This window comes from Dasypus novemcinctus, chromosome 5 (assembly GCF_030445035.2).
Source record: "Dasypus novemcinctus isolate mDasNov1 chromosome 5, mDasNov1.1.hap2, whole genome shotgun sequence".
In the NCBI taxonomy this organism is placed as follows: Eukaryota; Metazoa; Chordata; class Mammalia; order Cingulata; family Dasypodidae; genus Dasypus; species Dasypus novemcinctus.
In genome coordinates, this window is record NC_080677.1 from 141528025 (window position 1) to 141554695 (window position 26671).

At 39.2% G+C, this 26671-nt stretch overlaps 1 protein-coding gene across 3 annotated transcripts in view; it reads left to right on the forward strand.

Annotated features, from left to right (window-relative positions):
* The first annotated feature begins 9214 nt into the window (after window positions 1-9214).
* Window positions 9215-26671, forward strand: part of DYNC2I1 (dynein 2 intermediate chain 1) — a 107198-nt gene continuing 89741 nt past the window's right edge. Inside the window, exon 1 of one of the 3 annotated variants that reach the window (XM_004447635.4) lies at window positions 9215-9392. In XM_004447635.4, the coding sequence (XP_004447692.2) occupies window positions 9378-9392 (15 nt within the window). In that variant the 5' untranslated portion in view covers window positions 9215-9377. The remainder of the gene's footprint in view (window positions 9393-26671) is intronic. The other 2 variants (XM_071215385.1, XM_058297624.2) reach the window with 2 other exon arrangements.

The following is a 26671-nucleotide window of genomic DNA, read 5'->3' on the forward strand; positions in this document are numbered from 1 at the left end:
GGGGTCTGTGGATTGGACAATAGTATATTTCAATGATGATTTCCTGAATAGAAGAGTTGTATAGTATTGGGCATCCTTGCTTTGGGGAAACAGACACTGGACTATTTAGGGGTGATGAGGATTATCATCAAAAGCTTTTTCTCAAATGATTCAGGAAAAGACATAATGATAATGGGTAAGTGTGAACTTACGCGTGTATGTGTATAGAAAGATGATAGATAGGTGACAGATGGAAAAGTGAAGTAAATGTGGTGAAATGTTAACAGTTGGGGAATCTGGATGATGGAGATAGATAAGGGATTCTTTGTACTAGGATCTTTTCTGTGAGGTCGAAATTATTTTAAAAATTCATATTTTTATCAAATGGTCTTTCTAAAATGCATATTTGATCTAATCTTCCTGCTTGTGAAATGTTTCCCTTACTTGCAGTATAAAGTTAAAAGCTCTAAAGCATGATAAACAGTTCTTCAAAATTTGACTCCTACTTCTCTCTGGCCTCACTTTCAACCACTTCCCTATCTAGTTTTTAAAAAATTTTTTTATTGTGGCAACGTATATACAACATATAACCTACCATTTTAACCTTCCTCAAGTGTACAGGTCAGTGGCACCAACCACTTCCACAACATTGTGCCACCATCACCATCATCTGCCACCAAAACTCCCTCATCCCTCTGAATAGAAACCCTGTGCCCACCAAGCAACAACTTCCATTCGCCTCTTCCTTTAGCCCTGACAACCTTCCATCCCCATGAATCTGCTGCTCTTCTCTATCTAGGGTTTTGCACTCTAGCAGTATCAAGCTGCTGATATTTCTCCCACATGTTGCTATCTTTCTTTGTGTCCTTAAATGGGCTGTTCCTTAGACCTGGACCACCCTTCTCCCTCCTCTTTGTCCTTATAGCAAACTCCTCTTTATCTTTCAAAACCCAATTCATGTTATCTCCACATCTGGGAAGTCTTCTATGATATTTCCTTACCCCACTAGTTAATCATCTCAATGCCATCTGCATATTTCTATGATTATACTTATCATACTCTGCTTCTTTGGGCTTGTCTCTTTTTTGAAGCCTCTTGTCTTCAGGTGGCCCAGACACAGCTTTGTGTCTGAAATGGGGGGCTCTGAAGTTCTGGGGGTAATTTCAAATTAGGAGGTACATATTAGTGATCCAAATTGAAGCCATGTGTCAAATTCACAGCCTCCATTTTAGTTTTTAATTTTGCTTCTCATCTGCTTATTTCCACCTCTGTCTCTATATTAGTTTTCTCTTACTATGTAAAAAATTACCACAAACTTAATGGCTTAAAACAATGCCCATGTATGTATTTCTATAGTGGGAAGATGAAGCATGGCTTAGTTGGATCCTCTGCTGAGGTCTCATGTGCCTGAAATCAAGACGTTCGCTAAGCTGTGGTTGTCCCTTGGAGTTCAGGGTCTGCTTCCAATCTTATTTGAGTTGTTGATAGAATTCAGTTCTTTTCAGCTGTAGAACTGAGGTCCCTGTTTATTTGTTGGCTGTCAAATGGGGATTGTTCTCCATTGCTAGAAGTCACCTCCAGGTCCTTGCCACATGGCCTCCTTCGTAGTCCCTCTCGCAACACGACAGTTTGCTTCATTTTTTTCTGACCAGCACGAGTGTCTCTCTGATGCCTCACCTTTTAAAAATATATATATTTTAAAATTTATTTTAAAAATATACATAGATCATACAAAATGTTACATTAAAAAATATAGGTGGTTCCCCTACGCCCCACTTCCCACACCCCCCAATTTTCCCACATCAACAACGTCTTTCATTAGTGTGGTTCATTCATTGCACTTGATGAATACATTTTGGAGCACTGCTACACAGCATGGATTATAGTTTACTTTGTAGTTTACACTATCTCCCAGTCCATTCAGTGGGTTATGGCAGGATATATAATGTCCTGCATCTGTCCCTGCAAAATCATTCAGGACAACTCAAAGTTCCAAAATGCCCCCTTACCACATTTCCTTTTCCCTCTCCCTGCCTTCAGCAACTCCCATGGCCACTGTCTCCACATCAGTGATATGATTTCTTCCATTGCTAGAGTCACAATAATTCTATAGCAAAGTATCAATAAGTCCACTCTAATCCATATTTTATTCCTCCATCCTGAGGACCCTGAGGTGGCGATGCCCACTCTGCCTCTCATTTGAGAGGGGGCTTTGATCCCACTTGGTGGTGGATGGGACTCTCTTGGTTCCTTAGTGTGGTGGTTGTCCATCCTAACCTCCCTGTCAGCTGACCTGGGTAAATCCAATGAGCTGGAGAGTAGGTGTTGCAACTCTGCTGAGGCTCAGGGCCCAACTGGCACATGGACAGCTCAGAGATTCAAGTCTCCTGGGCATACACCAACCCCAGCACCAACCACAGGTTCAATAAAAGGGACAAAAGAGACATCTTAGTCCAACTCCATCACACTGAGGAGCACAAATTTCAAAGTAGGGCCACTGGCAAGGCACTGAACTCCAGAGCCATCTACCATGACCATAGGACCTGGGTGTCTCTGTAGCCCTCAGGAGTACCACTACTTGAGGTTGTATCTACTTTGTCTGTCTCTGAGATCCTACTGAGATGTGCATAAGCGTGACCCCTCTGATGACCTCCTGACTCATTTTGAAGTCTCTTGGCCGTATAAACTCATTTGTCTTTACCATTTCCCCCTTTTATTCAAGGACTTATTCTAGTTGTATCACCAGTTGGTGCTTGGTAGTAATCCCTCGGGGCCAGGATACTGTCATCCCCGGGAGTCATGTTCCATGCTAGGACATGGTAATGCAATTATATGCTGATTTTGGCTTAGAGAGGCCTCACTTTCTTTTAACTACTCACCTGATTGTGCCAGGCCCACCCAGGATAATCTCTCCTTTGACTAAATCAGAGTCAACTGATTAGTAACCTAATGATGGAAGTGATATCCCATCATACTCACAGGTCTGCCCACATTCAAGGGGAGGGGATTATACAAGAACACAGAAACTGAGGACAAGAATCTTGTGGGCCATCTTAGAATTCTGCCTATCACAATCTCTTAATTGGTTCCAATCTCGAGAAAAGAGAGGGATGTTTGTTAACTGGCTTTCTGAAATTCCAAGAAGTACTCAAATTATGGCTTCATTAGTAGTAGAGAACAAATTTGTTAAGAAAGGCTATAATTTTGGCAGCTGATATATTTCCATTTTTGCTAAATACTGATAATTCCTTCAATAACATAACAATAATAGGATTACTCATGTCTAAGATTTATTGAGTGCTTAGTATGTGCTTGGCACCATTTTGAGTAGCTATAATCCTTACAATAGCTCTAAAGAGTAGGTACATTATAATATAATCTTCACTTTAAAGTAGATGTAACTGAAGAATTAGATGGTAAAACAATCTGTCTACATTCACATAGCTAGTATGAAGTGGATCAGGCAATTAGACTCCACAGCCAGTGCTTTAAGCCCATTCATTATAATTCAAGTTTATTTAAAGATATTACCTACATAACAGCATAGGTAGGCTTTGTTTTATATATAGATACTACATCAATATAATGCTCTATGTGACTTCAAAAACCTAAAAAGTATGGGAGGGGCAGGTTTCTTCTTTTCATATTCCTTATTATTGTGGGGGAAAAGTTTTATTTGTTTTAATCATAACCTGAAATTATAAACTAACTTAGAGTCTACTGTGGGAGATAAAAATTCAGTTAAAAAATTACACATGATATGGAAGAGTAATTTAACCAATGAGCCCTATTATATAGACCATGAGTAGGAGAAAGATTCCCTGTGAAAGTGAGGCTATAGCTAAAATTTGAAGAATGAGTAGGTGTTAAGCACGTGAAGTGGACTGGGAGAAAGGGAAGAGTGTTCCAGGCAGTAGAAACAGCTTATGGAAAGGCCTTGTGACTGGACAGAACTTAATGCTTCCAAGGAACTAAAAAAGTTTTATGTAGCTGGAGCACTGAGAATGAGGAAAATGGGGGCAAAATGAAGCTCAAAGGCAGCTATGTCAGGCTAGGCAGAGTCAAATGGCTTTTTAGGAAGGATGGCAGGTTTTTAAGAAACTTTCAGATTTATATTTTGAAAAAAGTCACTGATTACAGAATGGAGATTAAACTGGAGGAGAGCATGGTTAGAAATCACATATGATATGCTCCATAATAACTCTACTGATTTTTAAATTAGATAAATCATGTTATAAAAAAAGAAGTTCAAGAAAATGGATGTCGCTCAACCAATTGGGCTCCCATCTACCATATAGGAGTTCCAGGGTTTGATGCCCAGGGCCTCCTGGTGAGGGCAAGCTGGCCCATGAGGCAAGCTGGCCCACGTGGGAATGCAGCCCCACACAGGAATGCTGCCCTGCATGGGAATGTCATCCCACGTGGGAAAGCTGCCCCGTGCAGGAGTGCCAGCTGACACAGAGAGCTGGTGCTGCAAGATGATGCAACAAGAGACACAGAGGAGGGAAGCGGATATGGCTCAACTGATAGAGCATCCGCCTACCATATAGGAGGTCCAGGATTTGGTACCCAGGGCCTCCCGTCCTGTGTGGTGAGCTGGCCCATGTGCAGTGCTGCCACGTGCAAGGAGTGCCATGTCACGCAGGGATGTCCCCTGCATAGGGGTGCCCCACATGCAAAGAATGTGCCCTGCAAGGAGAGCCGCCCTGTGCAAAAAAAGCCCAGTCTGCCGAGGAGTGGCAGTAAGCACATGGACAGCTGATGCAGCAAGATGACGCAACAGAAAGAGACACAGATTCCTGGTGCTGCCTGACAAGAATGCAAGAAAAACAGTGAATGGACACAGAGCAGACAAAGGTGGAAGGGGAGAAAAATAAATAAAATAAATCATTTAAAAAAGAAAGACACAGGAAAGAAAATAAGAACAGGGGAGCTGAGGTGGCTTAAGAGTGTAATTGCCTGTCTCCCACTCCAGAAGTTCCCAGGATTGGTTCCCAGAGCTGTCTAATGAGAATACAAGCAGACACAGAAAAACATACAGCGAATGGACACAGAGAGCAGACAATGGGGGGACCCGGGGGTGTGTGTGTGTGTGGAAATAAATAAAAAATAAATCTTAAAAAAAAAGAGGAAGTTCATCAAAACTACCACTATCTGTGTGGTGAGCCAAGTGCCCATGCAAGTGCCCATTTGGCAAGCTGAGGACACAGCAAGTTGAGTGCCTACATGGTGAGCCCAGTGCCTGCATGGTGAGCTGAGTTCCTGCAAGAGTGCCTGTGTGGTGAGCCAGTGCCTGTGCCAGTGAGTCACGCAGCAAGATGATGACGCAACAAGAGAGACAAAGGGGAGAGTCAAGGTGAAGCGCAGCAGAAACCAGGAACTGAGGTGGCACATCTGACAGGGAACCTCTCTCCACATCAGAGGGCCCTAGGATAGAGTTCCAACGAAGTCTAGAGGAGAAAAAAAATGAGAAGACAGAAAAGAGAGAAATAGATACAGAAGATCACACAGCAAATGGACACAGGCAGCAAAAACAGCAGTGTGGGGGGAGGGGAAGAGGAAGGGGGAAAATAAATAAATAAATCTTGAAAAACAACAACAACAAAAAATTACCACTGTCTTGTTAAGGTATTCCTGATCTCCCAATGAGATCTGTAGCAGCCTCCTAACAGGTCTCTCTGGTTTCTCTTTTTCCTCACTCAGTCCATACTTAAAAATGCAACTCAAGTGTTTTCTTCCAATTTTGGTGGCTTACCATTTTCCAGACCTAAAATTTAAAACCCATTGTGGCATTCAAGGCCCTTGACAGGTCCAGATAATGGTTTATTTAGATTTCTTTCTCTAATACTCTAGTAGTGCCCAAGTCAATGAATTAATTCAATAAGCCATCTGTTGAATGAATAAGGATGAAAAAAGAAATGTAACTGGCAAATGAATTATTTAAAAATAATCATTTTAGGAAGTCAGAGAAGGATTATTTTGGGTTCCTTTATAGCCATAAATCCACTTATTTGGCAAATGTGATATATGATAGTGGAGAAGAGAATAGCATTTGCAAAGTCCTGGGAGAATAGTGCACATGGGAAATTGTTATTCTTTTTGGTGAATGAAATAATGCATTTGGATGAGAGCTGAGGATGGAGATATAAGTAGGAAGTTGCATTAGATTTACATTTTAGATAACTCTGGCTGCAATGTAGCGGATGGATTGGTAAGGACTGAGTGAAGAAAAATGGACAGATTTTAGAAATAATTAGTAGGAAGTAGATTGACAGGATTTTGAGATTCCATGCCCAGGGTATGCAATGTGTGAATGTGTGTGTGTGTGAGCACTCGTAACTTTTTCTTATGCTGAGTTTTGGATTTATTCATCACGTTGCATCTGGGCTTCAGTATGACGTTTTTTTAGTATACTTTTGTTTTCTCAGCTATAGTGTGAGATGGTGGTTAAGAGAATAGACTTTGGCATTAGATCTTGCCTAGTTGTATGACTGTAGATAAGCTAATTAACCTTTCTGGCCCTCAGTCTCCTGCTCTGAAAAACAGTAAATACCTATTTCATGGAGATGCTATGAGAATTAAATGAGTTATCAAATGTGACCTTGGAGCAGTCACTAAGTAAATCACAGCTGTTAGCTGGAATTACATTTCTCCCTTCCCTTTTTATGTTTTTTTTTTTTATGTGCTGATGATTGGAAATGAAGGGAATAGTGATATGTCCAAACCAGAGGACAATGAAATGTAAAAGGCTTATTGGATTTGTTAAAAATTTCTCTATGGCAGAGAGCTCAGTAAATGGCCTCTGTATCTGGACCAAATAGACATATTCATGAAAGTGTAAACTGGATCATAATGTATGTAATTAAAAAATACAGGAAGTAGGAAATCGGATGTGGCTCAGGCAACTGGGCTCCCACCTACCACAAGGGGGATCACTGGTTCAGATCCTGGTGCCTCTTAAAGAAGACAGTGAGCTGATATGACTGGGTGATGCAACGAGATCATGCAACAAGAGATGCAGGGAGGAAAGACTTAATGAGAGACACAATAAAGCAGGGAGTGGAGGTGGCTCAAGCAATTAGGCACCTCGCTCCCACATCAGAGGTCCTAGGTTCAGGTTCTTGAAACAAGGAAGACAAACAGACACAGCAAGTGCAAACAACAAGGGGGTGGGGAGAAATAAGATCTTAAAAAAATATATAGAAAGTACAAAATATTAAAAACATTTTCACTGAGGCACTTCCTAACACATGATTAGACATTTTACTTTCTTTCTGTGAAAATATTAAGGAAATCCTTTCTAAGTAACATTTGCATACTAAAACAAATGCAAAATAGTTCAAAGATACGTGACTATCAGTTATAACAAGCATTTCTGGAATAGGACCTATAACTCTCTAGTCTTGCTTGCTGAAAGTTGGCTTTTACTAAGTTTTATATAAAACAAATCTGATAAAAACAAACAAACTGAGATCCAGAATATTTGTCTCTTGGTTCTTCTCTCTGGGTTATATAAAAAGTCATTTTTTTCAAGAACTACTTTTTCAAATACTTTGATTCCTACATCTTACAGGATTATTTTATTAAGTGACAACATGTGAGAAAATAATTTGTAGAATGTAAAGCCTTATACAGATATAAAGCTCTTTTAATTATCATTAATCTGCTAAATTGAACTTTGGAGAGCTGCCATTTTTTTTTTTTTTTTAAGATTTATTTATTTATTTTTAATTCCTCCCCCCGCCCCCGGTTGTCTGTTCTCTATTTGCTGCGTCTTGTTTCTTTGTCCGCTTCTGTTGTCGTCAGCGGCCTGGAAAGTGTGGGCGGCGCCATTCCTGGGCAGGCTGCTCTTTCTTTGGCGCTGGGCGGCTCTCCTTACAGGGCGCAGTCCTTGCACTTGGGGCTGCACTACACGGGGACACCCCTTCGTGGCAGGGCACTCCTTGCGCGCATCAGCGCTGCGCATGGGCCAGCTCCACACGGGTCAAGGAGGCCTGGGGTTTGAACTGCGGACCTCCCATGTGGTAGACGGATGCCCTAACCACTGGGCCAAGTCCGTTTCCCTGCCATGTTTTGATAATGGAGCATCATAGGAATGTTTTTATTTTCTTGGTTTAAGAGATGATATGGAATTGCTTTTCTTTAGGGGGTAAGGGGGTGGGGATTCAACCCATTTCCTCATACTTGGGAGGAGGTATTCAACCACTCTCCTGGAATTGCTTTTTGGTGTTATTTTAAGACCTTAATACATTGCCTTTCAATGTTATCTGGTTGAAATTATTTTTTCTCCTTAGCTAAAAAGGCATTTGATGAGTATCTAAGGTACCCATAAGCTTAAGTAAGTAACTTGGTTAAGTTTAAGTAGTAGTTAAGTACCAAGGGCAAGTTACCAGCTCTGTGCTTCAGTTTCCTCATCTTGATAGGATAATACAGCGAGTATTTAAGGTTATTGTAATTGCCTGCTATGTGTTAGGCACTAGGTATGATTAGCTTAAGAAAGCAACACGGTTCAGGAAATGGGAAATGGCAGCATTTTCGAAGGCGTAAAGAAGGTATTAAGATTTTAATTGGCATCCAGGTCTTAAATGCATGGGTACTAATGATAAAATCTTATCGCCATGTCCTTTGTGTATTTTTCAGGCGCCTTCTTTTCTGGGCTCCTCTCATCCTAAAATGCTGAACCTAATCTGAGCTACTAAATTTATCTTCCTATGCCTGGAATCCCGGAAAGCATGTTTGGACTTCCCTGGTCTGTCTAGTTCGGCAGAATCCTCAGAAAGACTGAGAAACAATAAACTATGTAATTTTTTTTTTTTTCGGGGTGTGTGTGTGTGATTTCCTGAATTAACAGTATCTCAATTTCAGTTTTGTCTTTCACTGAGTTTGGGGCCCCACCCTTGGCCACTTTTTTGAAGTGACTGAGGTGTGGGAGATGAAAGTGTCCTAGTTTCTGACTGGGCCTTACATTAGGAGTCAAAGCACATAGTGGGCCTATAAGGGTGTGGATGTAGTCGCGTAGTAGGAAACTCTCCCTCAGCTTGGTGCTACTTTCGGTCAAGTACATTTGAAGCAAGGAAACGACGGAACGGGGTCAGACCCGGCCGCGCTCAAGCTGCTTTTGGCGCGCACTACCTCGGTGGACTCGCCTGCCTCCTCGGCGCTTCGATAGATCGGGTCTGGAGCTGGGCGCCGAAGTCCAGCGATCGCTCGGCTCTCTTAACTCCTGCTTGCCGGTTGCTAGGGAGTCGGGGGACGCGCAGCGCCTGCTCTGCGCAGCTGCAGCCGCGCAGGCCCGGAGCCCGGCGCCGAGTGGTTGCACGGGCCTGACTCGGTTTCCTCCCCGGAGGGGTCAGCCTGGGGCTGACGATTTCGCGGCCGACCCTGCCCTGAGAGGAGCGATGGAGTCTGGGAAGGTCGGTGCTAGGAGTGGATTCGGGACGAGGCCTAGGAGGGAGAGGGCCTGGGGAAGGGTACCGGGCTCTCGGCCTCCTCTGCTGCCCGCCCCGCGGTCTCCCCTGCTGCTCGCGGTACTCTTTCACCTCTTCTCCCTTCGGAATAAGTACTTTTATAGCGAGCCTTCACTTCTGGATTAGTTTACGGTGCTCGTCCTGCGCCAGATTTCTTTATAATTTCTTTGGAGGACTGGAAGAAATCTGGCCAAAGTAGTTCTTTCTTTGTTAAAGTTGCTAGGATCTAATAACCGCGCGTGCAGCGGAATAAATAACCCTTCCTTTTTAAAATTTACAGTGAACGTCCTTCATTTTTCTGGGATCATAGTTCAGGTTGGTAAGTTCCTGGATACCTCAGACTTTTTTCTAATCCTTAAAGGTGGGCTAGAATGCTTCTTGTTTTAGTAAACCGAACTCTCTCCTTCCTATGGGTTTTCACCTCTCAAGCGCTGAGGTGCCTGTTGCAGGCGCTCTCTCTCTCTCTCTTTTTTTGTCCAGCGACTAGGGAAAGGATAACTTAATAATTACTGATAAATACCATTATGAAAACGTCGTACGCCTTTACTCTTACCAGGTTATAGGTTTGAAGTGCATTAAAGGCTAGAAATTTAGTTGCATAAAGAGGACTTTTTTTTCATACTCCAGGACATCTCAGGATTTGGTGCCAAATAAATGCCCCTCAATGATCTGCAGGACCTGGTTTACTTGTTCTGGATTTATAATCGCACTAAATATCTAAGCACCACTCAATATCTAAGTACAGTGTTTTAAACTTAATGTTCAGCTCTCTTATGAAGTGAAGCACTTCTATACAAGGATGTCATCTTTCCATGCTATTACTTTTCCACAGATTTTACAGGCAATTTTCCTAGTGTAGAGTTGAACATTAATGAGATATTGTGTGTAAAAATCCTTAGAGCAGTGCCTGTTAGTACATTAAGCACTCAGTGATTGTTACCAATTGATTTCCCTCAAAAGATTAGGAATTTTGTTTGCAAACATTACCTCCTTTCCTCCAGCCTATAACTTTCCCCCCCTTTATTAGAGAAGTTGTGGGTTTACAGAACAATCATGTATAAGGTACAGGATTTCCATATACCACCCCACCAACATCTTGCATTTGTGTGGTACATTTGTTAAAATTGACAATATATATTTTTATAACTGTACTATTAATTAAAGCCCATGGTTTAATTTAGGGTCACTGTTTGCATAGTGTAGTTTCATGAATTTTTTTTTTTTAGGAGGTACTGTGGATTGAACCTCATACTTGGGAGGCAGGCTCTCAACCACTGAGTTTCATCCACTCCCCCCAGTTCCATGGATTAAAAAAAAAAAGTTATTGTTACATTTCTCCTTTTAATCATATTCAGGCATATATTTCAGTTTTGTTAATTGTATTCATAATGTTGTACTAGTAATAGCACCTTCATCACCAGAACACTTCCATCACTCCAGACAGGAACTATGTGCATTTTAAGCCTTAACTTCCCATTCCCTATCTCTACCCCATCCTATGGTAAACTATAGTCTAGATTCTGATTCCATGATTTTGCTTCTTCTAATTATTTCAAATCAGTGAGGTCGTACAATATTTTTCCTTTTGTTTCATTCAACATATTTCATTCAACAGTATGTCTTAACAGTTCATTCATGTTGTTGCACGTATATTAGGAATCCATTCCTTTTTATGGCTAAATAATATTCTGTTGTATGTATATACCACATTTTATTTATCCATTCATTGGTTAATGGACATGTGGATTGCTTCCATCTTTTGGCAATTGTGAATAATGCCACTATGAACACCTGTGAGCAAATATCTGTCTCTGCTTTCAATTCTTTTGGGTATATACCTAGGTGAGGGATTACTAGGCAATATGGTAGTTCTATATTTAGCATTTTGAGGAACCTCCACAGCAGCTACACCAATTTACATTGCCACAATGAGTGTTTCTATTTCTCAGCATTCTCTCCCACACTTGTTATTTTTATTTTTTTTTTAAATAGTAGCCATTCTAATGGGTTTGAAATGTCATTTCATTGTCTTTTTGATTCACATTACCCTGATGGCTAATGATGTGTGAGCATCTTTTCATGTGCTTTCTGGCCATTTGTATATATTCTTTGGAGAGATGTCTGTTCAAGTGTTTGGGCTATTTTTTTAAACTTGGGTTATTTGTTTTTTTGTTGTTGAAGAATTTCTTCATATATACTGGATATTAATCCTTTATTGGAAATGCAGTTTTCAAATATTTTCTCCCATTGTTTAGGAAGTCTTTTTTACTTTGATGATAAAGTCCTTTTTTTTTTTTTTTAAAAGATTTATTTATTTATTTAATTTTCCCCCCTCCCCTGGTTGTCTGTTCTTGGTGTCTATTTGCTGCGCCTTGTTTCTTTGTCCGTTTCTGTTGTCGTCAGCGGCACAGGAAGTGTGGGCGGCGCCATTCCTGGGCAGGCTGCTCTTTCTTTTCACGCCGGGCGGCTCTCCTCACGGGCGCACTCCTTGCGCGTGGGGCTCCCCCACGCGGGGGACACCCTTGCGTGGCACGGCACTCCTTGCGCGCATCAGCGCTGCGCATGGCCAGCTCCACACGGGTCAAGGAGGCCCGGGGTTTGAACCGCGGACCTCCCATATGGTAGACGGACGCCCTAACCACTGGGCCAAAGTCCGTTTCCGTTGATAAAGTCCTTTGAGGAACAAACATTATTAGCTTAATTTTATCCTTTTTTTCTTTTGTTGCTTATGCTTTGAGAGCATAAAGTCTAAAAAACCATTGCCTAACACAAGGTCCTGAAGATGCTTCCCTACATTTTCTTCTAGGAGTTTGATATTTCCAACTCTTCTATACAGGTCTTAGATCCATTTTGAGTTGATTTTTGTATATGGTGTGAGGTAGGGTTTTGTTTTGTTTTGTTTTTGCTAATGGGGTTTTCCTGTCACCATTTGTTGAAGAAACAATTCTTTCCCATTTGAGTGACTTTTGCCACCTTGTCAAAAAGCGGTTGGTAGCTCAAGTGGTTGAGAGCCTCCTTCCTGTATACGAGGTCCTGGGTTCAATCCCTGGTACCTCCTAAAAACAGAGCGAACAAACAAGAAAACTCAACTCTCATTGGGGAGCAAGTGTAGCACAGTGGTTGAGGCCTGCTTCCCGTTTACAAGGTGCTGGGTTCAATCCCCAGTACCTCCTTAAAAAAAACAAACAAAAGCAGTTGGCTATGAATGAGCGGGTTGATTTCTGAGCTCTCAATTCAAAATAATTGGTTTATATTTGTCCTTGTGCCAGTACCATGCTGTTTTTTATTTTTATTTATTTATTTTATCATAATTCAAGAAACCATTTATTCAAGGTTACTTATGGAGAATTAACCATACTAAAAAGTTTAACAGCTCCTTTTTCAGAAATTTTTTAATTTTTAATTTTGTTTCCCTTCCCCCCTTGCAGCATGCTTGCTGTCTGCTCTCTGTGTCCATTCGCTGTGCGCTCTTCTGTGTTTTTGCTTGTCTCCCTTTTTTTGTTGTGTCACCTTGCTGAGTCAGCTCTCCATGGCACTTGCAGGCTGGGTGGTGCTCTGTGGTGTCTGGGCCAGGTAGCTCTCTGCAGCGTGTGGGCGAGCCTGCCTTCACAAGGAGACCCCGGGATGTGAACCCAGATCCTCCCATATGGTAGATGGGAGCCCAGCTGACTGAGCCACAGCTGCTTCTCCTTTTTCAGAAATTTAAGTACTCTGCTTGGCATTCTTACACATGGTGATGTGGATTCAAAGACTGAAAGCATTAAGGGCATATAATTATTTAATAATTTTATAATAACATTCATGGGCTAGACGTTTAAGAAGTTTAATATGTAGAATTCTCTATAATAGATATTCTTAAAAGGTAAGTCAGAATATAAGCACAATGCAATCTCCTTTGGATTTCTCCTCTACTTAAGTAGGATTATATAAGTTGTTCCAAAATATTTGGATGTACTCGATATAGCCTTAAATACATATAACCAAAAAAAATGTAAAGAAGCAAGACCAATAGAACTGTGGGCAGTTATGTAAAGCAAAATGGATCAAAAAAAAAAATTTGAATTTCTCAATTTGTGATGGTTTCTAAAAACTATCTTCTTAATTTGAAGGGCAAATTTATGCAAAAGAAAAAGATAAACAGCTTAGCTACACAACATTTACAACCCTTATTAATAGGGTATAGCCATTATGCCAAAATTTAGCCATCTCCATCAACCTCATTTCCCATCTAAAAGAAAATAAGACTAGAATGTATTTAATCTTAAATGAGACTAGAGGCAAATTGCCAAGAATTAAAGTATGACCTTAAAGATTTAATTTCACACTTTGAATATAAAAAAGCAATAATTTCTAAAATCATGAAAATATGAAATAACTCTACAGGAAAAAAGGACATTTAAGTTAATTCATTCTTAATATTATAAAGTGAAAACACAGGGACTTACAACTTTAGTGTCAGATAGCATATTTCATTAGATCATTATTCATTTAAAATAGCATGATATGTTTACAAAGAATGTTACACTTACATTTCACAGTTGTTTATAAAATGATACATGAAAGAATGGCCTATATAAGGAGGAAATAATACCATCAAAAAAGATTGTAAGCTGTGACTATAAAATATACCACAATGTTAAAACCCTCATTGCTGTCTATAGGAAAATCAATGCAGATAACTTAAACTTTCTGGGAAAACAGTGGTATTTAGCACTGGAAATTTAAATTGTAAACTTTATATATGAATTTAAAAAGAAATACTTTTAAACCTTACATTGTTGCAGTCATCATCTATTTTGTGGGGAAAAAATCATGTGCTTTTTGTGTATATGTACATCAAAACCAAAAAATTTTTTCTTTTCCTTTTATTGGCAACTTTTGATGCATTTTTGGGTTTTGCTTCTCAGAAGCATTTTTTAAAAGAAATCTTGAAACTGTACCTCTGTGCAGATTACCCACCTTTTTCTTGCCTCTTATTTCTTTGATTCTGTTCTTGTGTACCCTGGTTCTTTCCAGTTTTTGCTTTACTGGATATTTCTTAGCATTAACTTCTTGAGTTGCCAGATAAATCCAAAATATTGAATGTAATTGTACACAGAAACCAAATCCACTTTTACTTGTTCGAGTGGGTCCAACTTCTGCAACAACTCATTTCTAGAAACAGACATCATGGTCTTGGACATCTCAGCCACAGCATCAATGGAATGTTTAAATGTTGACAAATATTCATGCATTTCTGTTGGATAGTCTTCATTAATTTCTTCACCTGCCATTATGACCAACTTGCAGGCCTTTGACACCAGTCTTCCGGAAGTAGGTCAGATGGCAGTGATGTGAAAAACCACACTGTTGTGATTACTGTGACTTTGTAAAAAGTCTTTTTTTTTTTTTTAAGGAGGTACCAGAAATTGAACCCAGTACATGGGAAGCAGGTGCTCAACCACTGAGCTCCAACTGCTTTTCTCTAATAAGTTTTAAGATTGGGAAATGTGAATCCTCCGACTTGATTTCTTCTTTCAAGATGGCTTTAACCATTTGGGGCCACTTAACCTTCCATAAAAAATTGATGATTGGCTTTTCTATTTCTGTAAAAGGGGTTGTTGGAATTAAAAAATTTATATATTTTTTATAAGAGAAGTTGTAAATGTATAAAACAATTATGCATAATGTGCAGAATTCCCATACATCATCCCTCCATTAACACCTTGAATTGTTGTGGAACAGTTCTTCCACTGTTGGATGATGAAAGAACATCATCAAAATTTTACTACTCTGGTACATGGTAAGCATTAAGAATATTTTTTCTGTATACCCCCCTTGTTATTAATAACACGTATTAGTATTGTACATCTGTTATAGTTCATGAGAGAATGCTCTCATATTTGTACCATTAACCACATTCCATCATCTATGAAATGGTTCACTGTTATGCCTTGTACAGTCCATCCAAAGTATACGCTCAGTGGCTCTCAGTTTCATCACAGAGTGGTGCCATCATCACCTCAGTAAATTTTTCAACATTTTCCTTGGACCAAATGAAAAATTCCCCAGCCCCTCTATTATTGACCCTTAGGATTGATATAGTACCTTCTTTGACATTGATGCAAGGTTATTACAATACTGCTGTTAACTATAGTCCACCAGTTCTATTAATTGTATTTTTCCTACATGTCACAATATTCTTGTAGTAGGGATGTACATTTTTTCTAGTTCATAGAAGAACATTCTTGTATTTGTACTATTGATCACAGGGTTCACTATGTTGTACAGCCCCTAGATTATTCTCTAGCTTTCTTTCAATTGACAGGTTTCTTGGCTACCCCTTTCAGTCACAATCACATTTATAAATCAGATGTTTTAGTTATATTCACTGTAATATAGTGCCATCAATGCTATCCATTTCCCCAATTTTACAGTCAAGTTAATTAAAAGTTCTACATACTTTAAACATCAGTACCCTTTCTAAGCTGGCATCATATCTCCTAGTAACTATAGTCTATATTTTAACTCCATGTGTTTATTCTTCATATTTAGTTCATATTAGTGAGATCATACAATATTTGTCCTTTTGTTTCTGGCTTATGTCACTCAGCATAATGTCCTCAAGGTTCATCCATGTTGTCATATGTGTCCCAATTTAATTTCTTCTTATAGCAGCATAGTATGTATATACCACATTTTGTTTATCCATTCGTTGGTTGATGGAGACTTAGGTTGTTTCTATCTTTTGGCATTTGTGAATAATGCTGCTCTGAACTTCGGTGTGCAAATATCTGTTTGCTTCCCTGTTTTCAGTTTTTTTGGATATATTCCTAGTAGAATGATTGCAGGATCTTAGGGAGTTCTATATTTAGCTTCCTGTGGAACCGCCGAACTGTATTCCACAGAGGGTACACCATTCCACATTCCCACCAACAGTGAAGGAATGTTCCTATTTCTCCACATCCTCTCTAGCACTTGTAGTTTTCTGTTTTCTGTTTTTTTTTCTTATTAAATAATGGCCGTTCTCTGAGGTATGAGATCTTATCTCAGTGTAGTTTTAATTTGTATTTCCCTAATAGCTAGTGATATTGAACTTTTAAAAAATATGCTTTTTCTGCATTTGTGTTTCCTCTTTGGAGGAATGTCTAAGTCTTTTGCCCATTTTTTAATTGGATTACTTGTACTTTTAACTTCGAGTTATATGATCTCTTTATAGCATGGAAATCAAGCTCTTATCAGATATATGGCTTTCAAATAGTTTCTCCCACTGAGTAGGCTGCCTTTTCACCTGCTTGACAGTTACTTGAAGCACAAAAGTATTTACGTTTGAGGAGGTCCCATTTATCCATTTTTTTCTTTGTTGTTCATGGTTTGAGTATAAGGTTTAAGATGCCATCACCTACCACCAGGTCTTGAAGATGTTTTGCTACATTTTCTTCTAGGAGTTTTATGATTCTAGCTTTTCTATTTAGGTCTTCGATCCATTTTGAGTTAATTTTGGTAGAAGGTGTGAGATAGGGCTCCTCTTTCTTTCTTTGGGCTATGGATATCCAGTTCTCCCAGCATCATTCTGGCCCAGCTAGGTGGAATTGAGAGCCTTGTCAAAAATGACTCACCCATAGATGTGAGGGTCTCTTTCTGAAGAATTAATTTAGTTTCATTGGTTTCTATGTCTATCTTTCTATCAGTACCATGCTGTTTTTACCACTGTAGTTAGGTAATATGATTTAAATTCTGTGAGAGTCCTCCAACTTTGTTTTTCTTATTAAGATGTTTCTGCCTACTTGGGGTCTCTTACCTTTCCAAATAAATTTGTTAATTTTATTTTTCATTTCTTTAAAAAAGGCTGTTGGAATTTTTATTGGGGTTGTATTGAATCTGCCAATCAATTTGGGCAGAATTGAAATCTTAATCGTTTATTCTTCTAATTCATGAACATGGAATGTATATCCATTTATTTAGGCCTTCTTTGATTTCTTTTTGCAATGCATTGTGGTTTTCTGAATGCAAGTGCTGTGCACCCTTGGTTAAGTTTATTCCTATATATATGATTCTTTTAGTCACTATTATAATGGATTTTTCCCTGACTTTCTCCTCAGATTGTTCATTAGTAGTGTATAGAAATGCTACTGATTTTTGCATATTAATCTTGTATCCTGCCACTTTGCTGAACTCGTTTATTAGCTCTAGAAGCTTTGTTGTAGTTTTTTAGGACTTTCTAGGTATAGGATCGTATCATTAGCAAATAGGAAAAGTTTACCTTTTCCTTTCCAATTTGCATGCCTTTTATTTCTTTTTCTTGCCTGGTTGCTTTAGCTAGAATCTGTAGCATTATACTGAGCAACAGTGGTGACAGTGGGTATTCTTGCCTTGTTCCCAATCTCAGTGGGAAAGATTTCAGTCTTTCACCATTGAGTACAGTGCTAGCTGTGGATTTTTCATATATGCCCATTTTCATGTTGAGAAAGTTCCTTCTATTCCCATCTTTCAGAGTGTTTTTTATCAAGAAAGGATGCTTTGTAGTCAGGGTTCTCTAGGGAAACAATCAAAAGGAGGTACCTGTAAACAGTATGAGATTTCATAAAATTCTCTCAGATGACTGTCGGGTTGCGTAAGTACAGATTCCACAGGCAGGTTGCAAATCAGGGGCTCTAATGAAAGTCTGATGAAGGTCCTTTATGAGTTCCTGGGAGATGCTTGCTGTCCAAAGACAAGCTGGGAAGTTCTCTCTCAATGCTGAAATCACTTCCCCCCTTTTTTTTTTTAAAGATTTATTTATTTCTCTCCCCTTCCCCCCCCACCCCAGTTGTCTGTTCTTTGTGTCTATTTGCTACGTGTTCTTTGTCCGCTTCTGTTGTCAGCGGCAAGGGAATCTATGTTTCTTTTTGTTGCATCATCTTGTTGTGTCAGCTCTCGGTGTTTGCAGCGCCATTCCTAGGAAGGCTGAACTTGCTTTCGCGCTGGGTGGCTCTACTTATGGAGCACACTCCTTGAGCATGGGGCTACCCTACGGCGGGGACACCCCTGCGTGGCAAGGCACTCCTTGCGCACATCAGCACTGCACATGGGCCAGCTTCACATGGATCAAGGAGGCCCGGGGTTTGAACCGCAGACCTCCCATGTGGTAGACGGATGCCCTAACCACTGGGCCATGTCTGCTTCCTATCACTTCCCCTTTTAAGGCATTCAACTGACTGGATAAAGCATCGCAGATTGCAGTCTCTCTTGTTGATCGTAGATGTAATCAGCCATCTGTGCAGTAAACTCACTGATGACTAAAGTCCATAAATGTCCTTTAATTACAGTTAGCCCACTGCTTATTTGACCAAACCACTGGGCACAATTACCTGGCCAAGTTGACAGTTTAGCCTAACCATCACAGTCCATCCCTTGCCATGATACTTTAAACCACACTTACTCTCTAAGTAAAAACAATAACAGACATGCATATATATAGCCGCCTAAGAATATTCAACTGTCCTGTGTACAAATGGAAACACATTCTTCCCTACAGAATAGGGTGCAAGTCTTTGGGTAATAGTACTCTTAAACTGGACATCCTTAAATATTATGACATGAAACTAATACAGCTTGTCATATGATAAGGAAAGGGTTAGGGAAGAAAACAAAGATATTCATTTTATGTACTTATACAGTCATACTCAAAACAAGGAAGAAATATTCATGACTATTACAGTCCTCCTTTCTATAACTGGTCACGTGTTTGAAGTTTATATTTATTACTACCTTCTTCCACTACCCATTCATTCATGTACCCGTTATCCTCAGCAAGCACCTCAACTGGCCGTTCTTCTTTGCCTGGTGGGGTGACCTAAACTTTCATTCCTAAAGATTCTTGGCTATTATTAGCCCTGCTTAGATTGTGTTGTTGCAGTTTTCCATTGACTTTAATCACAGGGCATGACAGGACTAAGAGATGTCCTAAGAATCTCCTGTATTCCAGGCAAACTCTTCTTTACCCCTATTATGTAGATGCAGTCCTATTTTTCATTGATAGGATCAATCCCCTAGCCAGTACAGTAATTCACTTCTTTGCCTGTTGATTCAAAGAGCCATGGTTAAGCTATAAATTTCTTTCTTTGCATTGCCTTTACTGCATTCCATAATTTTGATATACTGTTTTTAGTTTTCATTCATTTTGAGATATTTACTTCTCTTGCAATTTCTTCTTTGACACACTGATTATTTCAGAATGTGTTGTTAAATCTCCAAATATTTGTGAATTTTCCTTTTTCTGCCTTTTGTTGATTTCTAGGTTCATTCCATTTTGATCAGAGAAGGTGCTTTGTATAATTTTGATCTTTTAAAATTTATTGAGATCTGTTTTGTGTACCAACATATAGTCTATCCTGGTGAAAGATCCATGAGCTCTTGAGAGGAATGTATATCATGCTGGTGGTAGGTGCAATATTCTATATATGTCTATTAGGTTTAGTTCATTTATCATATTATCCAAACTCTGTTTCTTTATTGATCCCGTGCCTAGGAGTTCTATCCAATGATGAAAGTGTCTTACCTATTATCATAGAGACATCTATTTCTCCCTTCAGTTTTGCCAATGTTTGCTTTATGTATTTCAGGGCACCTGGTTAGGTGCATATAAATTTATGATTGTTATATCTTCCTGCTGAATTGCCCTTTTTGTTAGTATATAATGTCTCTTCTTGTCTCTAATAATAGCTTTGTTTTTAAAGTCTATGTAAGTATAGCTACTCCAGCTTTTTTTGGTAACTACATGTGTGAAATATCTTTCTCTGGCCTTTTGCTTTCAATCTATTTTTATCCTTCAGTCTAAGGTGAGTCTATTGTAGACAGCATGTTGATGGCTTATATTTTCTTATCTATTACATCAACCTGTGTCTTTCATTTGGGGAGTTTAATCTATTAATATTCAATGTTATTACTGTAAAGGCAGTTCTTTACCCATTTTTACCTTTGGGTTTTATCTGTTATATCTTATTTTCACCACTCTTTTTACACTTATTTACTTTTACTGATATAATCTTTGTTTCTAGACTTTCTTCCAAGCCTCTCTCTCCTGTCTCTTCTTTACGGACTGCAGGACTCCCTTTAGTATTTCCTGTAAGATTGGTCTCTTGGTTACAATTCTTTAAGTTTCTGTTTATAAGAATATTTTAAACTTGATCTCATTTTTTAAAGCTGGTCTTGCTGGATATAAGATCCTTGGCTGGCAGTTTTTCTCTTTCAGGTTCTTAAATATATCATACCACTGCCTTCTTGTTTACATGGTTTCTGAAGAGAAATCAGCATTTAATCTTATTGGACATACCTTGTGTATGATGAATTTCTTTTTCTTGATGCTTTCAGAATTATCTTAATCTTTGGCATTTAACATTCTGATTAATATGTATCTTGGAGTAGGTCTCTTAAGATTTATTTGGATTGGAGTGCATTGTGCTTCTTGGATATGGATATTTATGTCCTTCAATAGAGTTGGAAAATTTTCTACCATTATTTCCTCAAATATTCCTTCTGCCCCTTTCTTTTCTCTTCTCTTTCTGGCACACCTGTGACATGTATGTTTGCTTACCTTGTCATTCAGTTCCCTGAAACCCTGTTCATTTTTTCCATTCTTTTCTTATCCAATCTCTTGTGTGTTGCCTTTTGGAGACCCTGGCTTCAAGCTTTTTGATCCTTTCTTCTGCCTCTCCAAATCTGCTGTTCTATGCCCCTAGTGCTTTTTTTTTTTTTTTAAGAGGTATTGGGGATTCAACCCAGAACTTCATACTTGGGAAGCAGGTACTCAACCACTGAGCTAATCTGCTCCTCAATGAGAATTTTTTTTTTTTTTTAAGGAGGTACCAGAAATTAAATCCAGAACCTCATATATAGGAAGCAGGAAGTCAACCACTTGTGCTTCATCTGCTCACCCCCATAGTATATTTTTAATTTCATTTATTGTGCCTTTCATGCCCATTAGATGTGCTATTTTTTCTATATATGCTTTCAAATTCTTCTCTGTGCTCACACAATGCCTTCTTATTATTATCCTTACTCTCTCTGGCCATCTCATTGAATTTATTAAGGAGATTTGTTTGGCCATCTTTGATTAGTTGTTTTAGTTGTTTCAACTCCTTCATGTTTTTGGAGGTTTAGTTTTTTTCCTTTGAGTGGACCATATCTTCCTGTTTTTTGGTATAGCTTGTAATTTTTTTTTGTTTAGGAGGTAACAGAGATTGAACCCAGGACCTCATACATAGGAAACAGGCACTCAGCCACTGAACTGCATCCTCTGCCCTGGCTTGTAATTTTGTTGGTGTCTCAGCATTTGATTTTCTTGCTGTATTTATTCTGGGCTCAGTTTCTCTCTTATCTAGGGCTTTCTACTTGATTGGCTTTGTGCTACAGCCCCTCTTTGTTTCTTGGTTCAACTTAATCTGGAATTTTATAGTGGCTTGTGTTTAGTCAACCTGAATTTTTAAAGTTTTTTTTTTCATCCATTTCTTGCCCTTTCTCCCTTGCTGGGGCTGTATTAGGAACTGAAGGTGCAATTGGCACTGGAAGCCATGGAGGCTGAAATTGCCTGCATTGCCCCAGGAACTGATGAAGCTTCTCCCACCTTTCTTTCCTGCTAGGGGTGGGCACGGCACTGCAGCTGTGTGTAGTAATCCTTGTTGCATAGGCCAAGACTGTTTGTCGATGCCTGGAGAGATTGATGAAACTTCATGTACAGTCCTTCCCTGCCTGGGCAGGGATGGAGCCACAGGTGCGCCCATCAATCTAGCCTGTGTGGGCTGAAAGCAACTACAGTGGCCTGGAGAGGCTGTTGCAGGTTTTCCCAGTTTCCTCCTTGCTGGGGGTGGGGCTTGATCCCAGGCTAGGGCAGTGATCTGGCCTGGGTGAAAAGAAGTTGGTCCCTACTGTCTTTGTGATTTTCACTCAGTTCCACTTCCCCCCGTGCCAGGGGCAGAGTTAAAATGGAGGCTACTGGCCTCTTTCTGACTTGGACAGCTTCTAACTTTACTTGTACTTAGGATTCGACTTTAGCCAGCTGAATTTATTAATTAGTAGCTGAAGTTGGGGCCCCACCTGTCTCTGCCTTCCCTGTTTTTGGGAAATGGAGCTTCCTGCTCCAGCCAGGGAATACTCCTGTGGTGTCTTGCCCTGCCAGCAGGGGATGGGCACCAGCTTCCACAGCGTGGAGTGCTCTCCTCATGAATCTTCACTTCCAAGGATGTTGCAGGATGCTCTTTTGGTCACCCAAGCCCCCCAAACAGGTGATTTAGATAGCTCTGGCTGATTACTAATTATACTATAGGATGAGGTGACTCTTGGAGCTCCCTACTCTGCCACTATCTTGCCCCTCCTCTATCTGTTTTTGGAATTTTAAGATTTATTTATTTATTTATTTCCCCTCTTCCCCTCCTCTTGCCCTGCTGTTTTTGCTGTCTGTGTTGTCTTCTCTTTTTCATTTTTTTCTCCTCTAGGATTCACCGGGATTCGATCCTGGGGACCTCTGATGTGGAGAGAGGTTCCTTGTCACCTGTGCCACCCCAGCTCCTGGTCTCTACTGAGCTCCACCTTGACTCTCTTCCATCTCTCTTTTGATGCATCATCATTTTGCTGCGTGACTCACCTGAATGGGCACTGGCTCACCAAGTGGTCACTCACATGGGCACTGGCTTGCCATGCGGGCACGCCCTCTCTCTTTTTCACCAGGAGGCCCCAGGGATCCAACCTGGGTCCTCCCATTTGGTAGGCAGAAGCTCCATCACTTGAGCCACATCTGCTTTCCTATTTTTGGAATTCTGATTGGGATTGCATTGAATCTATAAATTGCTTTGGGTAGTATTGACATCTTATCAATGTTTAGTCATCCAGGCCATGAACTTGGAATGTCCTTCCATTTATTTAGGTCTTCTTTAGTTTCTTTTAGCAGTGCTTTGTAGTTTTCTGCATAGAACTCTTTTTACATCCTTGGTTACATTTATTCCTAGATATTTGAGTCTTTCAGTTTCTATTGTAAATGGAATTTTTTTTTCTTGATTCCATTTTCTGATTGTTTACTGCTTATGTATAGAAGCACTCCTGATTTTGCTGTATTGATTTTGTACCCTGCCACATTGCCGAATTCATTTATTAGGTCTAGAAGCTTTGTTGTGGATTTTTCAGGATTTTTTGTATATAGGATCATATTATCTAAAATAGGGAATGTTTTACTTTTTCCTTACCAGTTTGGATGCCTTTTATTTCTTTTTCTTGCCTAATTGATCTGACTAGAATGTCTAGTACAATGTTGAATAACAGTGGTGACAATGGGCATTCTTTTGTTTCTGATCTTAGAGGGAAAGTTTTCAGTCTTTCACCTTTAAGTATGATGTTAGTTGTGGGCTTTTCAAATATGTCCTTTATCATGTTGAGGAAGTTTCCTTTTATTTCTGGTGTTTTAAGTATTTTTATCAAACGGTGCTATATTTTGTCAGATGTCTTTTCTGTATCAATTGAGTTGATCATGTGGTCTTTTTCCTTCATTTTGTTAAGGCGGTATTTTACATTAATTGATTTTCTTATATTGAACCAACCTTGCATACCAGGGATAAATTCCACTTGACCATAGTGTATAATTCTTTTAATATGCTGTTGGATTTGGTTGCTAGTATTTTGTTGAAGATTTTTGCATATATTTTCACAAGAGATATTGGTCTGTAGTTTTCCTTTTTTGTGATATCTTTATCTGACTTTGGTATGAGGGTGACATTGGCTTTGTTGAATGTGTTAGGAAGTGTTCCCTCCTCTTAATTTTTTGGTGGAGTTTGAGCAGCATTGGAGTTATGCCTTCTAAGAATGTTTTGTAGAATTCCCATCAAGCCATCTGGTCCTAGGCTTTTCCTTTGTTGTAAGGTTTTTGATTACTCATTCAATCTCTTTATTAGTAATTGGTTTAATGAGACCTTCTTCATTCTTGAGTCAGTGTAGGTTCTTTCTGTATTTCTAATAATTTGTCCATTTCATCTAGGTTATTTAATTTATTGGCATATGGATTTTCATAGTATCTGCTTAAGACATTTTTTATTTCAGTGGGCTTGGTAGTAAAGTCCCTTTTTGTTTCTGATTTTAATTATTTGTATCCCCTCCTTTTTCAGTCTAGGTGAAAGTTTGTCAATTTTATTTCTCTTTTCAAAGAACCAACTTTTGGTTTTGTTGATTTTCTTTTTCTCTTTTATTTCATTTATCTCCACCATAATCTTTGTTATTCCCTTCCTTCTGCTCGTGGTGGGCTCAGTTTGCTCTTTTTCTAGTTCTTCCAGTTTTGAATTAGGTCTCTGAGTTCATTTTTTTTTTTTTTTAAGTTTAACATTTAGAGCTATGAATTTCCCTCTCAGCACTGCCTTCTCTGTAACCCATAAATTTTAGTATGTTGTATATTAATTTTCATTCACCTCAAGATTTTTTCTAATTTTGCTTCTAATTTCCTCTTTCACCCATTGGCTGCTTAAGAGTATATTGTTTAATTTCTCTATTTTGTGAATTTTCTTTCTCTTTCATTGGTTTCTAGCTTCATTCCTTGTTGTTGGAGAATATACACTGTAGGATTTCAATATTTTTCAATTTGTTGAGACTTGTTTTGTAACCCAGCATACTGTCTATCCTAGAGAATATATGTGTACTCGAGAAGAATGTATATTCTGTTTCTGTTGGGCGCATGTTCTATATGTGTCTGTTAGATCTAGATGGTTTAGTTTATTATTCAGGTCTTGTACTTCCTTATTGATCTTCTCTTCTATCCATTATTGAGAATGGTGTGTTAAAGTCTCCTACTATTAATGTAGAACTGTCATTATCTTCTTTTAAACCCATCAATATTTGCTATTTATAATTTGGAGCTCTCATCTTAGGTATGTATATTTATATTTGTTACATCTTCCTGTAGAATTGTTCCCTTTATGTAATGATCATCTTTGTCTCTCCTAACTACTGTGATTTAGGGTCTATTTTATCCAAGATCAGTGTAGCCATTTCAGCTCTCTTGGTTACTACTTTTCTAGCATATTGTTTTCTATCCTTTTACCCTCAACCTACTTGTGTCTTTGACTTTAAAGTGAGTTTCTTGCAGACAGCATATAGTTTGGTCCTGCTTTTCCAACCATTCTACAAATCTTTGCCTTTTGACTGGAGAATTTAATCCATTTATATTTAAAGTCACTTCTGATAATACAGGTCTTTCTTCTGTCATTTAGTTATTTAGCATTTGTAAGTCTTATGCCTTTTTAGTCCCTCACTTCCATTAAAGCTGATTTTTATATTTATTTCCGTTCCTTTTTTTTCCATATTGAAAATTTTCTTATTTCTATCTGGATATATTTTTCATCTGTTTTCCTTGTGGTTACTGTGGGTTTAAAGTTTAACAACCTAAATACATACCAATTATATTTGTTTGTTACCAACTTAACCTCAATTGCATGCACATATACTTTTCCTATACCCCTCTGCCCCCCCACTATTTTTTGTACTTCTTACCACATATCTTTGTACATTGTATGTCCAAAAACCTAGGATTATTATTACTTTTTATGCATTTGCATTTAGCACCTATAGGAAGAAGTGGAGTTATGTGCCAAACAATACAATGCAATAATACTGGCATTTATAATTACCCAAATAGTTACCTTTATAACAGGTCTTTATTATTATTATTTTTTAAAGATTTATTTAATTTATTTCTTTCTAGATGTCTGTTCTCTGTGTTTATTTGATGTGTGTTCTTCTTTGTCCGCTTCTGTTGTTGTCAGTGGCTCGGGAATCTGTGTCTCTTTTTGTTGCGTCATCTTGTTGTGTCAGCTCTCAGTGTGTGCGGCGCCATTCCTGGGCAGGCTGCACTTTCTTTTGCAGTAGGCGGCTCTCCTTACGGGGTGCACTCCTTGCGCGTGGGGCTCCCCTACACAGGGACACCCCTGTGTGGCATGGCACTCCCTGCGCGCATCAGCACTGCGCATGGGCCAGCTCCGTATGGGTCAAGAAGGGCCGGGGTTTGAACCGCGGACCTCCCATGTGGTAGACGGATGCTCTAACCACTGGGCCAAGTCCACTTCCCGAGGTCTTTATTTCTTTATGCTACTTTGAACTATTGTCTAGTGTCTTTTCATTTCAGCCTGGAGATCTCCCTTTAGCATTGCTTATAGGGCAGGTTTAGTGATGATGAACTCCCTCAGTTTTTGGTTATCTGAGAATATCTTAATCTCTCTCTCATTTTTGAAAGAGAA